The sequence below is a fragment of the Oncorhynchus nerka genome, linkage group LG19 (assembly GCF_034236695.1).
Source record: "Oncorhynchus nerka isolate Pitt River linkage group LG19, Oner_Uvic_2.0, whole genome shotgun sequence".
NCBI classification, from domain to species: domain Eukaryota; kingdom Metazoa; phylum Chordata; class Actinopteri; order Salmoniformes; family Salmonidae; genus Oncorhynchus; species Oncorhynchus nerka.
In genome coordinates this window covers 24,546,645-24,562,764 of record NC_088414.1, presented here as the reverse complement: position 1 = coordinate 24,562,764, position 16,120 = coordinate 24,546,645, and the positions used below count along the sequence as shown (strand labels likewise).

Here is a 16,120-nt window from a genome sequence, read left to right as displayed (position 1 = left end):
GGTGTGTGTGTGTGCGTGGTGTGTGTGTGTGCGTGCGTGTGTGTGCGTGGTGTGTGTGTGTGTGTGTGTGTGTGGGAGTGTAAAAAAACTACTTCATTCGTCATCCAAGGTCATTAAATAGGCCATGTGAAACAGTGTACAGACTTACCACCTGAAGAAGTGGGGCAAACTAGTCATGCGTAGCCAGCCCAGATGTTGTATTCTCACGTTCAATATGCTAACAGCTGCTCCTCATGTTGTTGTGTCATCAGACGTCCACAAGATGGCGCCTATAAGCCATCACATTTCCCTCGGACTTCTCAAAGTTCCAAATGACATCTGGACATATTAGGTACTGTATTAGGTATTTGACAAGGCTTTGTTAAAAAAAAAAGAACAATAAAAGATTATTTAGCTCATAAAACAGAAACATCAAATTTAGGCAGAAAGAGAAATATTTATTTCATGATAGACCTCATTTTGGAAATACTCGACCGTTCCAAAAAATGCACACGATTAAGTAATTTTTTGAAGATGTACTGACAGGAGATGAAATATCTATTACCACATGCAATGGTGTTTCTCCACTACACAAACAGTGACTAAGTAACCCCACCCCCCCCTCCCCCCTAGCTAACAAGTACTCCCCTCAAAATGAACTCCTTCAATCCTAGATGGCAGGAGTTGTATTTGGGAGTAGTGGGCCTTTGGAATGCACACAGTCACATATGGTCAGAAACTCTTTCCTCTTCCACCACATCAGTCTTAGTTAGTCAGCCAACATCATTGTTTGAATCCTTCTGGTCAGTAGATTATTGTGGGTAGCCTACTTGGCAACTGACCTGGGATGGGACCAGGGAATATGGCAGCCATCTGTATCTCTATCTTCTAATTAAATGGATGTGGTCATTCAGTCAATGATCCAGTGTAGCTGCACTGTTTTCCCTTGGAGCTAGAAAATGTATGACTGTATACAATATGTCCATATTGTGACACCTTCATATTATGTTCAGGTAGATCATCATAGTATGATGTTGACTTTTTGATTCTGCGTAATTCATGGAGCTGCCATATTACTTCGCCAGTCACCAAAGCAACAACATTTGATTTAAATTGTAAACTTGCTAAAGTCCCAGTACCATGTGTCCATTTGTAAAATAAGGCAAGGTACAAACAAACTGATAATACAAATATCTAGGTTAAAGTTCATGCGGACATTAATAAAAAGAGGTTGCATTTGGCTTGAAAATAATTCAGGTTGGTCCAGTTTCCAGCAGGTAAATGTGGTCTCGTTCAAAATAAAACAAAATAAAAACAACAAAAACATTGCACACCAAGATAGATTTTCAGTGACTGACTTAAAGTTTCCCTTTTTGCATCCTGTTGATTGTGAGGAGATCCCACAGACGTAAAGTGCTGAGACTGATGTGAACCTTCTATCTGTACACCCATTCTACCTAACATTACACCTTTCAGTGGGTCGCTGTGTTTTTTGGCTGCGACAGGAACCGTTAATTCCCCGACTCCAGTGCAATGTTTCTGAGGGCCACTGTCTATCTTCAGTCGGCGAGGGGGACGAATGAATGAACTAACTCCCTTCTTGCACCAGTCACATAGAGTGTTGACGACTGGAGCAATCCCAAATGGTCCATCGCCCCCTTCTCTCTTCTTCTCCATCAATAGTCCACTCTGTAGTAGAGGATGGATGGGTAGAGCTCGACTGAAAGCTGGCGAATCCTGTGAGCATTGACCACACTTCAAAGGCAAGGGCAAGTGTGAGTGTATGTATGTGTGTGTGTGTGTGTGTGTGTGTGTGTGTGCAAGGCCATTTCTCCTTCCATCTCTCCTGTAAGCCTTCAAGGCATCGCCATGACAACTAAGGCAAAATCTTCCAGCAAAAAGACACAAACCTGTGTCTTGTTCTTTCTCTTTTTGTCTGCTGTGTTGCTAATCTCAACAACACACAATAATTGTTAGGATCTCTGTTAAATAAATTATCTATACATTATATTAGCCCCTCCCATAGACCTGCAACAAAGGAGGAGTCTATCTATGTAATAAAACTATAGGTTCCCAGTATCTGTATGTACTGTGTGTTGGGCCTCTCTACAATTTTTCACAGTCCATGTCAGCCTCTTCAGAACAACAAGAGGCAGACAGACTTCCTCACAGAGATCAAACAGGACAAGATCTTACAAAGAAACAACATAAGCAAAGCCGATGCGTACAAGTAGGAAGAAAACCGGAGTAGAAACGTTGTTCACTGCAAAATCAGTATCCAGCAAAAAGTATTCCACATGGTGTTTCCCTGGAAACCAACTAGTCCTCTCTGAGGACTGTGGAGCGAGGTGTGATGTGATTGGACTGGGGCCGTGGTGACATCAGAGCCTCACTGAACTCCTTCTTCGTCAACGTACGTTGAGGGAAACCAGCCAATCTGAAATGTCAACAATGAGATCAGAAACTTGGAAAAAATCTAATACTGTAGCCTAAAGAAAAGCCTTCTAGATTTCAGTGAGGCAAATGCTAGATTAGACAACATTGTAGACTTCACTTTGCGGAAACCCTGTATATTAAGACTCTCTCATACCTGTGTAATTACACAGCAATTGCTATAGTAAGAACATTGTAATATCATGAATAACATCTCTTAAGCCCCTCCTATATTCGTTCTCTCTCACCCTGTCATTGGCCTCTCCCTTCCACCACCCCTGGTCTCCTCCAATCTTGCTGTAGATCTTGACGATGTCCCCTTCTCTGAGAGACAGCTCTCTCATGTCCCGTGCTGCAAAGTTGTACCTGGCCACCGCTGTGCTGACCACCCTCGGCGTGAATACTGCAGCAATGACATCCGAGCGAGTCCGTGGGATAACAGTGCAGAGAGACCAGACACATTGGTGGCCCACAGATAAAGACCGTGGGAGAGTGCACAACATTAACAGACAGTAGTGGAGATTAGGGTTGGAGGAGAGGATGGTGCAGGAGTGATACAGAGGAGATGGATTCTGCACCTTGATTCAATTTGACTTTCTAAAGAAACCAGTTCATTCAACGATGGCACAGTGATGACACATAAAGATAAAGTCGCACATCCTATATGCTCCAAACAATGTAATGCACAATGATGACACATGACGACAGAGATGAGAACCTACGACAGCAGCTATGAAAGAGTGCGGGATGAAAAGGGATGTGAAACGAGAGGAGAGGTGGCTTGCTAGAGGGAAGAGGGAAGAAGAACAAGAGCTGAAGAAAAGGGAGGAGAGAGTACCTGACCAGAAGGGGGCTGAGCTCTGAGAGGAGAAGTTTAGACCCTGAGGACTGAGGAAGGAGAAGTTGTAGGAAGCGCCAATGGCTGCTGAGACAGGCAGTGGAAGAGAGAACAAGAAAGACAGAAAGAGAGAGAGAGAAAGAGAGAGAGAAAGGAAATTCATTAGGGAGCGTGCAATGGCCACCTTGATCTCTGGCCAGCTAACACACCGGGCATTGGACAGATAGTCCCCATGGGAAAAAAATAGCCTAAATCAAGAGGGAGAAAAACAATACTCCATTTTATACCCATGCCTCACACACTAAAAAAACAACCTTGACAAATGTCCAAGACACCAGAGGCGCTGAATCCTGCTCCTGGCCAGCCAGCCCCTATCCTCTGCCCTGAAGCACACCCCTTCCAACACCTCTAAACCACACACACACACACACACACACACACACACACACACACACACACACTCATCTCTCCATCCATTTCCACACACTGACCAGAAAAATGGAGGGAGAAAAATGTGTTGTTTGTGCCAGATGGACCTGGCTGGAGAGGGAGAAAGACTATGTGGGAGGCTGGCCAGAGCAGAGAGCAGAGCCAAATCATTTATTACACATCTAATGATGGAGAGTGTTCAACAGAGCCTATTCAGCTGGCCAGCCAGCCAGCTCAGGGCCTGAGACAGCTGCCAGGAGCCCCAGCCCAGCCTTCCCCCCTCACTCTCTCTTTGGCGGGTTGGTTAGGTCAGGGGAAGTGGTGACTCTGGGAGGGACCGAGCCCTGCAGGATGACTGGCCTGGCTTGGTGTCTCCTGTTCTGGGAGGAGGTGGGCGGGAGGAGAAACAAACCGGCAGCCTGTCCCTGTCAGTTAATTCTGTGCCCATAGCCCTGCACACTCTGTAAGAATGCATGCACTAACTCTGAATAGGGATGTCTGTATTGTCAGAGAGTAGAGGAAGAAGGCTCACCAGGGATGGGCTCACCTGGAGAGCGGGTGCTGGCCCGCGACGCCGGCCCCCGTTCTTTAGATTTGTAGGGATATCGTAAAGTCGTGTCTAGCAGCTTGAAACTCTCCTTCAGCGAATGAGACTGATAGTACTCCACCAACTCCTGTCAGACGAAACACAAGAGGAAGAAGCAATAGGGTCCTTCATTAATCATATAAGCATTAGAAGTAGTAAGGGAACATTATGTGACTGATTGATGAAAGCTATATTACCAGTAGACTCTCAAACTTCTTAGCCTCAGTGATGTGGATCCAGCTGTCTTTCTCAATGACTTTAATGTGCTTCACTTCCTCATTGAACCTGTCGGAAACAAAAGTACTGCAGTGACTAGAGAGGAATCACAGGATAGGTAACGCTACCTCTGAAAAGCATCCCAAACTGTATGACAACTTCCTGGCAATGTACAGTGGTGGCCAAAAGTATTGAGAATGACACAAATATGAATTTTTACCAAGTCTGCTGCCTCAGTTTGTATGATTGAGTGACCAAATGAATTGCAATTCATTCCAAAGTCCCTCTTTGCCATGCAAATGAACTGATTCCCCCAAAAACATTTCCACTGCATTTCAGCCCTGCCACAAAAGGACCAGCTGACATCATGTCAGTGATTCTCTCGTTAACACAGGTGTGAGTGTTGACAAGGACAAGGCTGGAGATCACTCTGTCATGCTGGTTGAGTTCATATAACAGACTGGAAGCTTCAAAAGGAGGGTGGTGCTTGGAATCATTGTGCTTCCTCTGTCAATCATGGTTACCTGCAAGGAAACACATGTCGTCATCATTGCTTTGCCAAAAAAGGGCTTCACAGGCAAGGATATTGCTGCCAGTAAGATTGCACCTAAATCAACCATTTATCGGAACTTCAAGGAGAGCGGTTCAATTGTTGTGAAGAAGGCTTCAGGGCGCCCAAGAAAGTCCAGCAAGCGCCAGGCCTGTCTCCTGAAGTTGATTCAGCTGCGGGATCGGGGCACCACCAGTACAGAGCTTGCTCAGGAATGGCAGCAGGCAGGTGTGAGTGCATCTGCACGAACAGTGAGGCAAAGCCTTTTGGAGGATGGCCTGATGTCAAGAAGCGCAGCAAAGAAGTCACTTCTCTCCAGGAGAAACATCAGGGACAGACTGATATTCTGCAAAAGGTACAGGGATTGGACTGCTGAGGACTGGGGTCAAGTCATTTTCTCTGATGAATCCCTGTTCCGATTGTTTGGGGCATCCGGAAAAAAACTTGTCCGGAGAAGACAAGGTGAGCGCTACCATCAGTCCTGTGTCATGTCAACAGTAAAGCATCCCGAGACCATTCATGTGTGGGGTTGCTTCTCAGCCAAGGGAGTGGGCTCACTCACAATTTTGCCTAAGAACACAGCCATGAATAAAGAATGGTACCAACGCATCCACCGAGAGCAACTTCTCCCAACCATCCAGGAAAAGTTTGGTGACGAACAATGCCTTTTCCAGCATGATGGAGCACCTTGCCATAAGGCAAAAGTGATAACTAAGTGGCTCGGGGATCAAAACATCGATATTGTGGGTCCATGGCCAGGAAACTCCCCAGACCTTAATCCCATTGAGAACTTGTGGTCAATCCTCAAGAGGCGGGTGGACAAACAAAATCCCACAAATTCTGACAAACTCCAAGCATTGATTATGCAAAAATTGGCTGCCATCAGTCAGGATGGGGCCCAGAAGTTAATTGACAGCATGCCAGGGCGAATTACAGAGGTCTTGAAAAAGAAGGGTCAACACTGCAAATATTGACTCTTTGCATCAACTTCATGTAATTGTCAATAAAAGCCTTTAACACTTATGAAATTCTTGTAATTATACTTCAGTATTCCATAGTAACATCTGACAAAAATATCTAAAGACACTGAAGCAGCAGACTTTGTGAAAATTAATATTTGTGTCATTCTCAAAACCTTTGGCCACGACTGTACACTACAAAGATTGAGTCATTCAATAAAGTGACTTGCACTATAAAGTACGCAAAGGAATGGAGGTTTGGTAGTGTTAGAGATACAGAGAAGTCTCCTGTTATTTACCTTTCCTAGGGCAAATGGTAAACAACACTCACTTGATGCTGATGGCGAACCTCTCTGCCTCAGCAGTCCTCTCTCTGATCAGGTATGTTCCACTGCTGTGGGACTTCAACAGGTTGTCAGCCTGTGTCCGCTCCATGTTGCCAGCAAACCTGACGGGACATTGAGGGGGAACACAGGTCCTTGAAGGACTACAGATACACTTAGTAATACACCGTCCTAAAATAGTAATACACCGTCCTAAAATAGTAATACTCTAAATTCCAAGCATCTGCCTCTAACCCTAGGAAGCTCTTTGCCACCTTCTCCTCCCTCCTGAATCCTCCTCCCCTCCCCCCTCCTCCCTCTCTGCAGATGACTTCGTCAACCATTTTGAAAAGAAGGTCGACGACATCCGATCCTCGTTTGCTAAGTCAAAATGTTCTGCTCACACTGCCCTACCCTGTGCTCTGACCTCTTTCTCCCCTCTCTCTCAGATGAAATCTCGCGTCTTGTGACGGCCGGCCGCCCAACAACCTGCCCGCTTGACCCTATTCCCTCCTCTCTTCTCCAGACCATTACCGGAGACCTTCTCCCTTACCTCACCTCGCTCATCAACTCATCCCTGACCGCTGGCTATCCCTTCTGTCTTCAAGAGAGCGAGAGTTGCACCCCTTCTGAAAAAACCTACACTCGATCCCTCCGATGTCAACAACTACAGACCAGTATCCCTTCTTTCTTTTCTCTCCAAAACTCTCGAACGTGCCGTCCTTGGCCAGCTCTCCCGCTATCTCTCTCAGAATGACCTTCTTGATCCAAATCAGTCAGGTTTCAAGACTAGTCATTCAACTGAGACTGCTCTTCTCTGTATCACGGAGGCCCTCCGCACTGCTAAAGCTAACTCTCTCTCCTCTGCTCTCATCCTTCTAGACCTATCGGCTGCCTTCGATACTGTGAACCATCAGATCCTCCTCTCCACCCTCTCCGAGTTGGGCATCTCCGGCGCGGCCCACGCTATTGCGTCCTACCTGACAGGTCGCTCCTACCAGGTGGCGTGGCGAGAATCTGTCTCCTCACCACGCGCTCTCACCACTGGCGTCCCCCAGGGCTCTGTTCTAGGCCCTCTCCTATTCTCGCTATACACCAAGTCACTTGGCTCTGTCATAACCTCACATGGTCTCTCCTATCATTGCTATGCAGACGACACACAATTAATCTTCTCCTTTCCCCCTTCTGATGACCAGGTGGCGAATCGCATCTCTGCATGTCTGGCAGACATATCAGTGTGGATGACGGATCACCACCTCGAGCTGAACCTCGGCAAGACGGAGCTGCTCTTCCTCCCGGGGAAGGACTGCCCATTCCATGATCTCGCCATCACGGTTGACAACTCCATTGTGTCCTCCTCCCAGAGCGCTAAGAACCTTGGCGTGATCCTGGACAACACCCTGTCGTTCTCAACTAACATCAAGGCGGTGGCCCGTTCTTGTAGGTTCATGCTCTACAACATCCGCAGAGTACGACCCTGCCTCACACAGGAAGCAGCGCAGGTCCTAATCCAGGCACTTGTCATCTCCCGTCTGGATTACTCCCTGCCTGTGCCATTAAACCCCTACAACTCATCCAGAACGCCGCAGCCCGTCTGGTGTTCAACCTTCCCAAGTTCTCTCACGTCACCCCGCTCCTCCGCTCTCTCCACTGGCTTCCAGTTGAAGCTCGCATCCGCTACAAGACCATGGTGCTTGCCTACGGAGCTGTGAGGGGAACGGCACCTCAGTACCTCCAGGCTCTGATCAGGCCCTACACCCAAACAAGGGCACTGCGTTCATCCACCTCTGGCCTGCTCGCCTCCCTACCACTGAGGAAGTACAGTTCCCGCGCAGCCCAGTCAAAACTGTTCGCTGCTCTGGCCCCCCAATGGTGGAACAAACTCCCTCACGACGCCAGGACAGCGGAGTCAATCACCACCTTCCGGAGACACCTGAAACCCCACCTCTTTCAGGAATACCTAGGATAGGATAAAGTAATCCTTCTCACCCCCCTTAAAAGATTTAGATGCACTATTGTAAAGTGGCTGTTCCACTGGATGTCTTAAGGTGAACGCACCAATTTGTAAGTCGCTCTGGATAAGAGCGTCTGCTAAATGACTTAAATGTAATGTAAATGTAAATGTAATACACAGAGCTAGCAAAGTAATACACCGTCCTAGCATAGTAATACACTGTCCTAGCATAGTAATACATCGTCCTAGCATAGTAATACACTGTCCTGGCATGGTAATACACCGTCCTAGCATGGTAATACACCGTCCTAACATAGTAATACACCGTCCTAGCATAGTAATACACCGTCCTAACATAGTAATACACCGGCCTAGCATAGTAATACACAGAGCTAGCATAGTAATACACAGAGCTAGCATAGTAATACACCGTCCTAGCATAGTAATACACTGTCCTAGCATAGTAATACACTGTCTTAACATAGTAATACACTGTCTTAACATAGTAATACACTGTCTTAACATAGTAATACACTGTCTTAACATAGTAATACACTGTCTTAACATAGTAACATCCTGTCTTAAAATCGTAATACACTGTCTTAACATAGTAATACACTGTCTTAATGTAGTAATACACGGTCTTAACATAGTAATGCTCTGTCTTAACATAGTAATGCACTGTCCTAACATAATACCACAGTAATACAATTGATTTACTGCAGAGAAATAAGAAGATAGTACTTTCAAACTACACTGAATCATCATTTCAAAATGAGGACATCCAAACTTTTGAAACATGTATGATGTATCCAAGGTGAAGGGTCATACCAGGGGTATCCATAGTAGTCTGTTTCCCTTGAGGGCTGCCGGCTGGGGAAGGACTGGAACAAAGGCTGTGGTGACAACAACAAAATCAGCGTTAGAGAGTTCATAAATAGAGTAAAATCATTAGTGAGTGAATTAATGTGTATGTGTGAGGGGTATTTTACCTTGGGGTCCAAACAAGGCTTTACACAGTTGTTAGGAAAGAAGCCACTCTTCTGGGTTTGGATAATCTTTCCCTGGGAGAGAGACACTAGGTGATATACAACAACTCTGCTGCTATGGATGGATATAGGATAATGATATGAATGTTCCTCAGAATGTGTATGTTAGGTGATAGCCTATAGTCACTATTTATAGGGGGGAGGGAGTGATTTTACCTCCCACCAGGTGGTGTCAGGTTCCCCCTTCAGCAGCTCGATGAAGTCCCCTGTCTGGAAGGAGAGTGGAGTCTTCCCCGGAGGAACAGGCGTCCCATGATAGTTCCTTACTGCTACCATCTTAGGGCCTGAAGTCAGGATCAAATGCATTCTGTAAGATAAACTAAACACTCTTCCAATGGGCTATGAAGACTATACAGAATTCTCCATATACATCTCAACACTACCATCGCTTGTATTAGTCTACTCAATCAGCGCTTGCATTGTAGTCTTCCACTAGATGGAAGCAGAGAGCTGTAGCTCTAATCCACCTTCCAAACAACTTCAAATTAGTTTGACAGCTTGAGAGCAATCTTTATCGAAGTCTGCTGTACATCGTTTTGATTTCTGACTGAGTAACATTACACCGTGCTGTGTGATTTCCTGTATACACAGCATTCCTACCTGATGACGGTAGTCCAAGGTCCTGAAAAAGGAAGGATCAACACATAACAGGGTCAAGATAAGGGAGCTCCACAGTGGAGTTATAGCGTGAGGATGCTACACAACCAAACAGATGTACCAATCATTTATAAAAAAAAACAGCAATATGAGAACTTCTTCATGATACATTAGATTGCATTTTTCGAAAGGTGAATGTCTAAGAAGCGGGGGGGTGGGGACACTCACCGTGTCGAGTGGATCTGAAAAAAATGAGAGAGAAAGAGAAAGGATGAGGAAGAGCAGTCGGTCAACAAAATGTTACAACTCAGTATTTGTCAGTAACACTTCACATGGAGTTACTCTTATACCTGTGTAGTTCCACTGTAATGTATAGTACTGGAGTTGAGTGTAAAAGTAAACCTACTGATTTTGCAGATGGTGATGCACTCTAGACACTCTTTATGAGCTCCAGTCCCACAGCGGGAACAGTAGTACCCCTGGTAGAAGATCCCCCTGGAGACACAGACAGTGGGGGTGGGGGGTGGGGTCAGGGGTGAGGAAAAGACAGACACTGACAAGCCAATCCTGCACAGGATCATTCCTAACCAGCTAGGACCTGTCTTTATCTTAACACCACTCTAAATAGAATATACTGTGCAACATGCACCATATGGGATGCTGTGCATTTGGAAAGTATTCAGACCCCTTGACTTTTCCAACATTTTGTTACGTTACAGCCTTATTCTAAAATTGATTACATTGTCTTTTCCCCCTCTTCAATCTACACACAATACAAGTTATAAAAAACTGAAATATCACATTTCAAATCAAATCAAATTGTATTAGTCACATGCGCCGAATACAACAACAGTAGACCAACAGTAGTGAAATGCTTACTTCCAAGCCCCTAACCAACAAAATATGGATAAGAATAAGGAATAAAAGTAACAAGTATTTAAAGAGCAGCAGTAAAATAACAATAGCGAGACTATATACAGTGGGGTACCGGTACAGAGTCAATGTGCGGGGGCACCGGTTAGTTGAGGTAATATGTACAGGTAGAGTACAGGTAGCAGTAGTGTAAAAGAGGGGAAAACAAATAGTCTGGGTAGCCATTCGATTAGGTGTTCAGGAGACTTATGGCTTGGGAATAGAAGCTGTTAAGAAGCCTCCTGGACCTAGACTTGGTGCTCCTGTACTGCTTGCCGTGTGGTAGCAGAGAGAACAGTCTATGACTAGGGTGGCTAGAGTCTTTGACAATTTTTTGGGCTTTCCTCTGACACCGCTTAGTATAGAGGTCCTGGATGGCAGGAAGCTTGGCCCCAGTGATGTACTGGGCCGTTCGCACTACCCTCTGCAGTGCCTTGCGGTAGGAGGCTGAGCAGTTGCCATACCAGGCAGTGATGCAACCAGTCAGGATGCTCTCGATGGTGCAGCTGTAGAACCTTTTGAGGATCTGAGGACCCATGCCAAATCTTTTCAGTCTCCTGAGGGGGAATAGGTTTTGTCATGCCCTTTCCACAAAGGCTTGGACCATGTTAGTTTGTTGGTGATGTGGACACCAAGGAACTTGAAGCTCTCAACCTGCTCCACTGCAGCCCCATCGATGAGAATGGGAGCGTACTCTGTCCTCTTTTTCCTGTAGTCCACAATCATCTACTTTGTCTTGATCACGTTGAGGGATAGGTTGTTATCCTGGCACCACACGGCCAGGTCCCTATGGGCTGTTTCATTGCTGTCGGTGATCAGGCCCACCACTGTTGTGTCATCGGCAAACTTAATGATGGTGTTGGAGTCGTGACTGGCCGTGCAGTCATGAGTGAACAGGGAGTACAGGACACTGAGCACGCACCCTGAGGGGCCCCTGTGTTGAGGATGAGCGTGGCGGATGTGTTGTTACCTACCCTTACCACCTGGGGGCGGCTTGTCATGAAGTCCAGGATCCAGTTGCAGAGGGAGGTGTTTAGTCCCAGGGTCCTTCGCTTTGAGGGCACAATGGTGTTGAACGCTGAGCTGTAGTCAATGAATAGCATTCTCACATAGGTGTTCCTTTTGTCCAAATGGGAAAGGCCAGTGTGGAGTGCAATAAAGATTGCATCATCTGTGGATCTGTTGGGGAGGTATGCAAATTGGAGTGGGTCTAGGGTTTCTGGGATAATGGTGTTGATGTCAGCCATGACCAGCCTTTCAAAGCACTTCATGGCTACACACATGCGTGCTACGGGTCAGTAGACATTTAGGCAGGTTACCATAGTGTTCTTGGGCACAGGCACCATGGTGGTCTGCTTAAAACATGTTGGTATTACAGACTCGGACAGGGAGAGGTTGAAAATGTCAGTGAAGACACTTGCCAGTTGATGCTCACAGTACATGTCCTGGTAATCCATCTGGCCCCGCAGCCTTGTAAATGATGACCTGTTTAAAAGTCTTATTCGCATCGGCTGCGGAGAGCGTGATCACAAACTCTTCCGGAACAGCTGTTGCTCTCATGCATGTTTCAGTGTTATTTGCCTCGAAGCGAGCATAGAAGTAGTTTAGCTCGTCTGGTAGGCTCATGTCACTGGGCAGCTCTCGGCTGTGCTTCCCTTTGTAGTCTGTAATGGTTTGCAAGCCCGGCCACGTCCGACGAGCGTCAGAGCCGGTGTAATACGATTCGATTTAGTCCTGTATTGACGCTTGCCTGTTTGATGGTTCGTCGGAGGGCATAGCGGGATTTCTTATAAGCTTCTGGGTTAGAGTCCCGCTCCTTGAAAGCAGCAGCTCTAGCCTTTAGCTCAGTACGGATGTTGCCTGTAATCCATGGCTTCTGGTTGGTGTATGTACGTACGATCACCATGGGGACGACGTCATCGATGCACTTATTGATGAAGCCAATGACTGATGTGGTGTACTCCTCGATGCCATTGGAGGAATCCCAGAACATATTCCAGTCTGTGCTAGCAAAACAGTCCTGTAGCTTAGCATCTGCTTCATCTGACCACTTTTTATTGATCTAATCACTGGTGCTTCCTGCTTAAATTTTTGCTCGTAAGCAGGAATCAGGAGGATAGAATTATGATCATATTTGCCAAATGGAGGGTGAGGGAGAGCTGTGTATGCATCTCTGTGTGTGGAGTAAAGGTGGTCCAGAGTTTTTCCCCCTCTGGTTGCACATTTAACATGCTGATAGAAATTTGGTAAAACAGATTTAAGTTTCCCTGCATTAAAGTCCCCGGCCACTAGGAGCCGCTGGATGAGTGTTTTCTTGTTTGCTTATGGCGGAATATAATCAATGCTGTTTTAGTGCCAGCCTCTGTCTGTGGTGGTATGTAGACAGCTATGAAAATACAGATGAACTCTCTAGGTAGATAGTGTGGTCTACAGCTTATCATGAGATACTCTACCTCAGACGAGCAATAACTTGAGACTTCCTTAGATATTGTGCACCAGCTGTTATTTAAAAAAATACATAATCCGCCGCCCCTTGTCTTAACAGACGCCACTGTTCTATCCTACCGGTACAGCGTATAACCAGCCAGCTGTATGTTGATAGTGTCGTCGTTCAGTCACGACTCCGTGAAGCATAAGATATTACCATTTTGAATGTCCGGTTTGTAGTTTAATCTTCCGCGTAGGTCGTCAATTTTACTCTCCAAAAATGTAAGTTTGCTAGCAAAATGGAAGGAAGTGGGGGTTTATTCGATCGCCTACGAATTCTCAGAAGGCCGCCCGCCCTCTGGACCCTTTTTCTCCGTCTCCTCTTCACTCAAATCACGGGGATCTGGGCCTGTTCCCGAGAAAGCAGTATATCATTCGAGCCGGCTCATCAGACTCGTTAAAGGAAAAAAAGGATTCTGCCATTCCGTGGTGAGTAATCGCAGTCCTGATGTTCAGACGTTCTTTTCAGTCATAAGAGACGGTAGCAGCAACATTATGTACAAAATAAGTAAAAACATAAGTTACAAACAACGCAAACAAACAAAAAAACACAATCGGTTGGGGACACGTAAAATGTCAGCCTTCTTCTCCGCGCCATTGTTACTGAGGTACATTTACAAGTATTCAGACACTTTACTCAGCACTTTGTTGAAGCACCTTTGGCAGTGATTACAGCCTCAAATCTTCTTGGGTATGACACTGCAAATGTGGCACACCTGTATATGGGGAGGTTCTCCCATTGTTCTCTGCAGATCCTCTCAAGCTCTGTCAGTTAGGATGGGGAGCGTCGCTGCACAGCTATTTTCAGGTCTCTCCAGAGATGTTTGATCGGGTTCAAGTCCGGGCTCTGGCTGGGCCACTCAAGGACATTCTGAGACCTCCCGAAGCCACTCCTGCGTTGTTGTCTTGGCTGTGTGCTTAGGGTTGTTGTCCTGTTGGAAGGTGAACCTTCACCCCAGTCTGAGGTCCTGAGCGCTCTGGAGCAGGTTTTCATCAAGGATCTCTCTGTACTTTGCTCCGTTCATATTTCCCATGATCCTGACGAGTCTCCCAGTCCCTGCCGCTGAAAGACATCTCCACAGCATGGTGCTGCCATCACCATGTTTCTAATGGTCTGAGAGTCTTTAGATGCCTTTTGGCAAACTCCAAATAGGTCGTCATGTGCCCTTTACTGAAGAGTTGCTTCCGTCTGGCCACTCTACCATAAAGGCCTGATTGGTGGAGTGCTGCAGAGATGATTGTCCTTCTGGAAGGTTCTCCTATCTCCATAGAGAAACTGCTCTGACATGTAGTGTCAAATGTTGGACCTTATATAGACAGGTGTGTGCCTTTCTAAATCCTTTCCAATCAATTGAATTTACCACAGGTGAACTCCAGTCAATTTGTAGAAACATCTGAAGGATGATCAATGAAAACAGGATGCACCTGAGCTCAATTATGAGTCTCATAGAAAATGGGTTGAATACTTATGTAAATGAGGTATTTCTGGGGAGGGGGGGGGTAATCAATTTGCTTTGACATTATGGGGTATTGTGTGTAGATTGATTTTAAAAAAACAATAATTGAATCCATTTTAGAATACGGCTGTAATATAACAAAATGTGAACCAATGTCTAAGGTTCTGAACACTTTCCGAATGCACTATACACTACTCTTCCAAAAGCTTCAGGTTTGATTCCTGGGTGGCCAAACACTGTCTATTTGTGTTAACTGACTGTCACTGTGAATAAAAGGCCCCGCTAAAATAGCCATAAATTCAATGTACTATATCCACCGTAAGCGTTCCACTCTTTTTATCAGGCCACACAATCAAGTGGATTACGTTCTACGTTATGTAAAATACGGCAGGTGTATGCTCTGCAGTGTATACGCTGTCATGTCCAATAGCCAGCACCATACATCAGACTAAAACACTGGGGCTACTGATGAAATTAGCAGTTAGCAGCTAGAGGTAGCAGCACACTGGTCCCTTCCACAGCACGGGGTGGGAATTTAGGTCAGCGTTGATACTGTGTCATTTTTGGGTCAATACATTGCATGGAGTGTAGAGTGTAGACAGCCACTGTAGTAGAAGTCAGAAGAGTGCACAAGCATAGCGCCGGAGCTGCACTCACATTGTCAACTTAGATGCAGGCCTACTGTAATGGTTGGCTTTTAGAGAGTTTCCGTGGGTGTTCTAGCTGTCAGTCAAATCAAAAAGACTCAAAGGGTGAGTGATTTGTCATTCAGGGAGTTTAGACAGGCTGGCAAGCTCAACAGACTGAATATCAAAGTAAGTGTGTAGCGTCAGTAAGTACCACTAACATCCCTTTAGAAAACAGTGCTGTCAACTAAGTGCATGATAAGGCCCGGGACATGGGAGGAGCCCTGCGGCTGGTCACCTCAGCAGCATCTTGCAAGCTCGGCAGTTGGTGTTCTTCTCAAACGTGTGCATCTGGAAGTTGTGCTGATTGGCCGTGGCTTTCTCCGGCTTGATGTTTGACCTTTGGGATTGGAGGAAACATACATGATACATAGTGAGTGTTAATGAAATGGATCTGATTAGTCTGAAAGATCCACTCGGCTGCATGCTGTTTCTATAGGCCTACTACTGTACCCACATGGCCATCTCAAACTGCTCCATCCATTTCCTCTTGGTGTCCTCTGTTTTACAGAAGAACTGAAAGCCCTGCTTGCCTTGCAGGTGGATCAGGTAGAAGCCATAGGACCACTGCATAGAGAGAGAGAGAGAATGAAGAAAGGACGGTCGGGAGAAAGAAATATGGAGGTAGATGGTGAGAGTAGTGGGGGAGAGACGAGGAGGATTGT

The 16,120-nt window shown here is 46.0% G+C and overlaps 1 protein-coding gene across 6 annotated transcripts in view; it reads right to left on the bottom strand.

The window, feature by feature from the left end:
• Nucleotides 1-416: 416 nt before the first annotated feature.
• LOC115146917 (guanine nucleotide exchange factor VAV2-like) overlaps nt 417-16,120 on the bottom strand; it is a 272,051-nt gene continuing 256,347 nt past the window's right edge. For 4 of the 6 annotated variants that reach the window (XM_065004811.1, XM_065004814.1, XM_065004812.1 and 1 more), the window contains 13 exons: nt 15,913-16,022; nt 15,694-15,795; nt 10,320-10,408; nt 10,142-10,155; nt 9,917-9,938; nt 9,473-9,600; nt 9,260-9,331; nt 9,099-9,163; nt 6,322-6,438; nt 4,463-4,550; nt 4,212-4,353; nt 2,661-2,815; nt 417-2,416 (listed from right to left, as the gene is read on the bottom strand). In XM_065004811.1, coding sequence (XP_064860883.1) covers nt 2,369-2,416; nt 2,661-2,815; nt 4,212-4,353; nt 4,463-4,550; nt 6,322-6,438; nt 9,099-9,163; nt 9,260-9,331; nt 9,473-9,600; nt 9,917-9,938; nt 10,142-10,155; nt 10,320-10,408; nt 15,694-15,795; nt 15,913-16,022 — 1,152 coding nt within the window. In that variant the 3' untranslated portion in view covers nt 417-2,368. The remainder of the gene's footprint in view (nt 2,417-2,660; nt 2,816-4,211; nt 4,354-4,462; nt 4,551-6,321; nt 6,439-9,098; nt 9,164-9,259; nt 9,332-9,472; nt 9,601-9,916; nt 9,939-10,141; nt 10,156-10,319; nt 10,409-15,693; nt 15,796-15,912; nt 16,023-16,120) is intronic. The other 2 variants (XM_065004813.1, XM_065004816.1) reach the window with 1 other exon arrangement.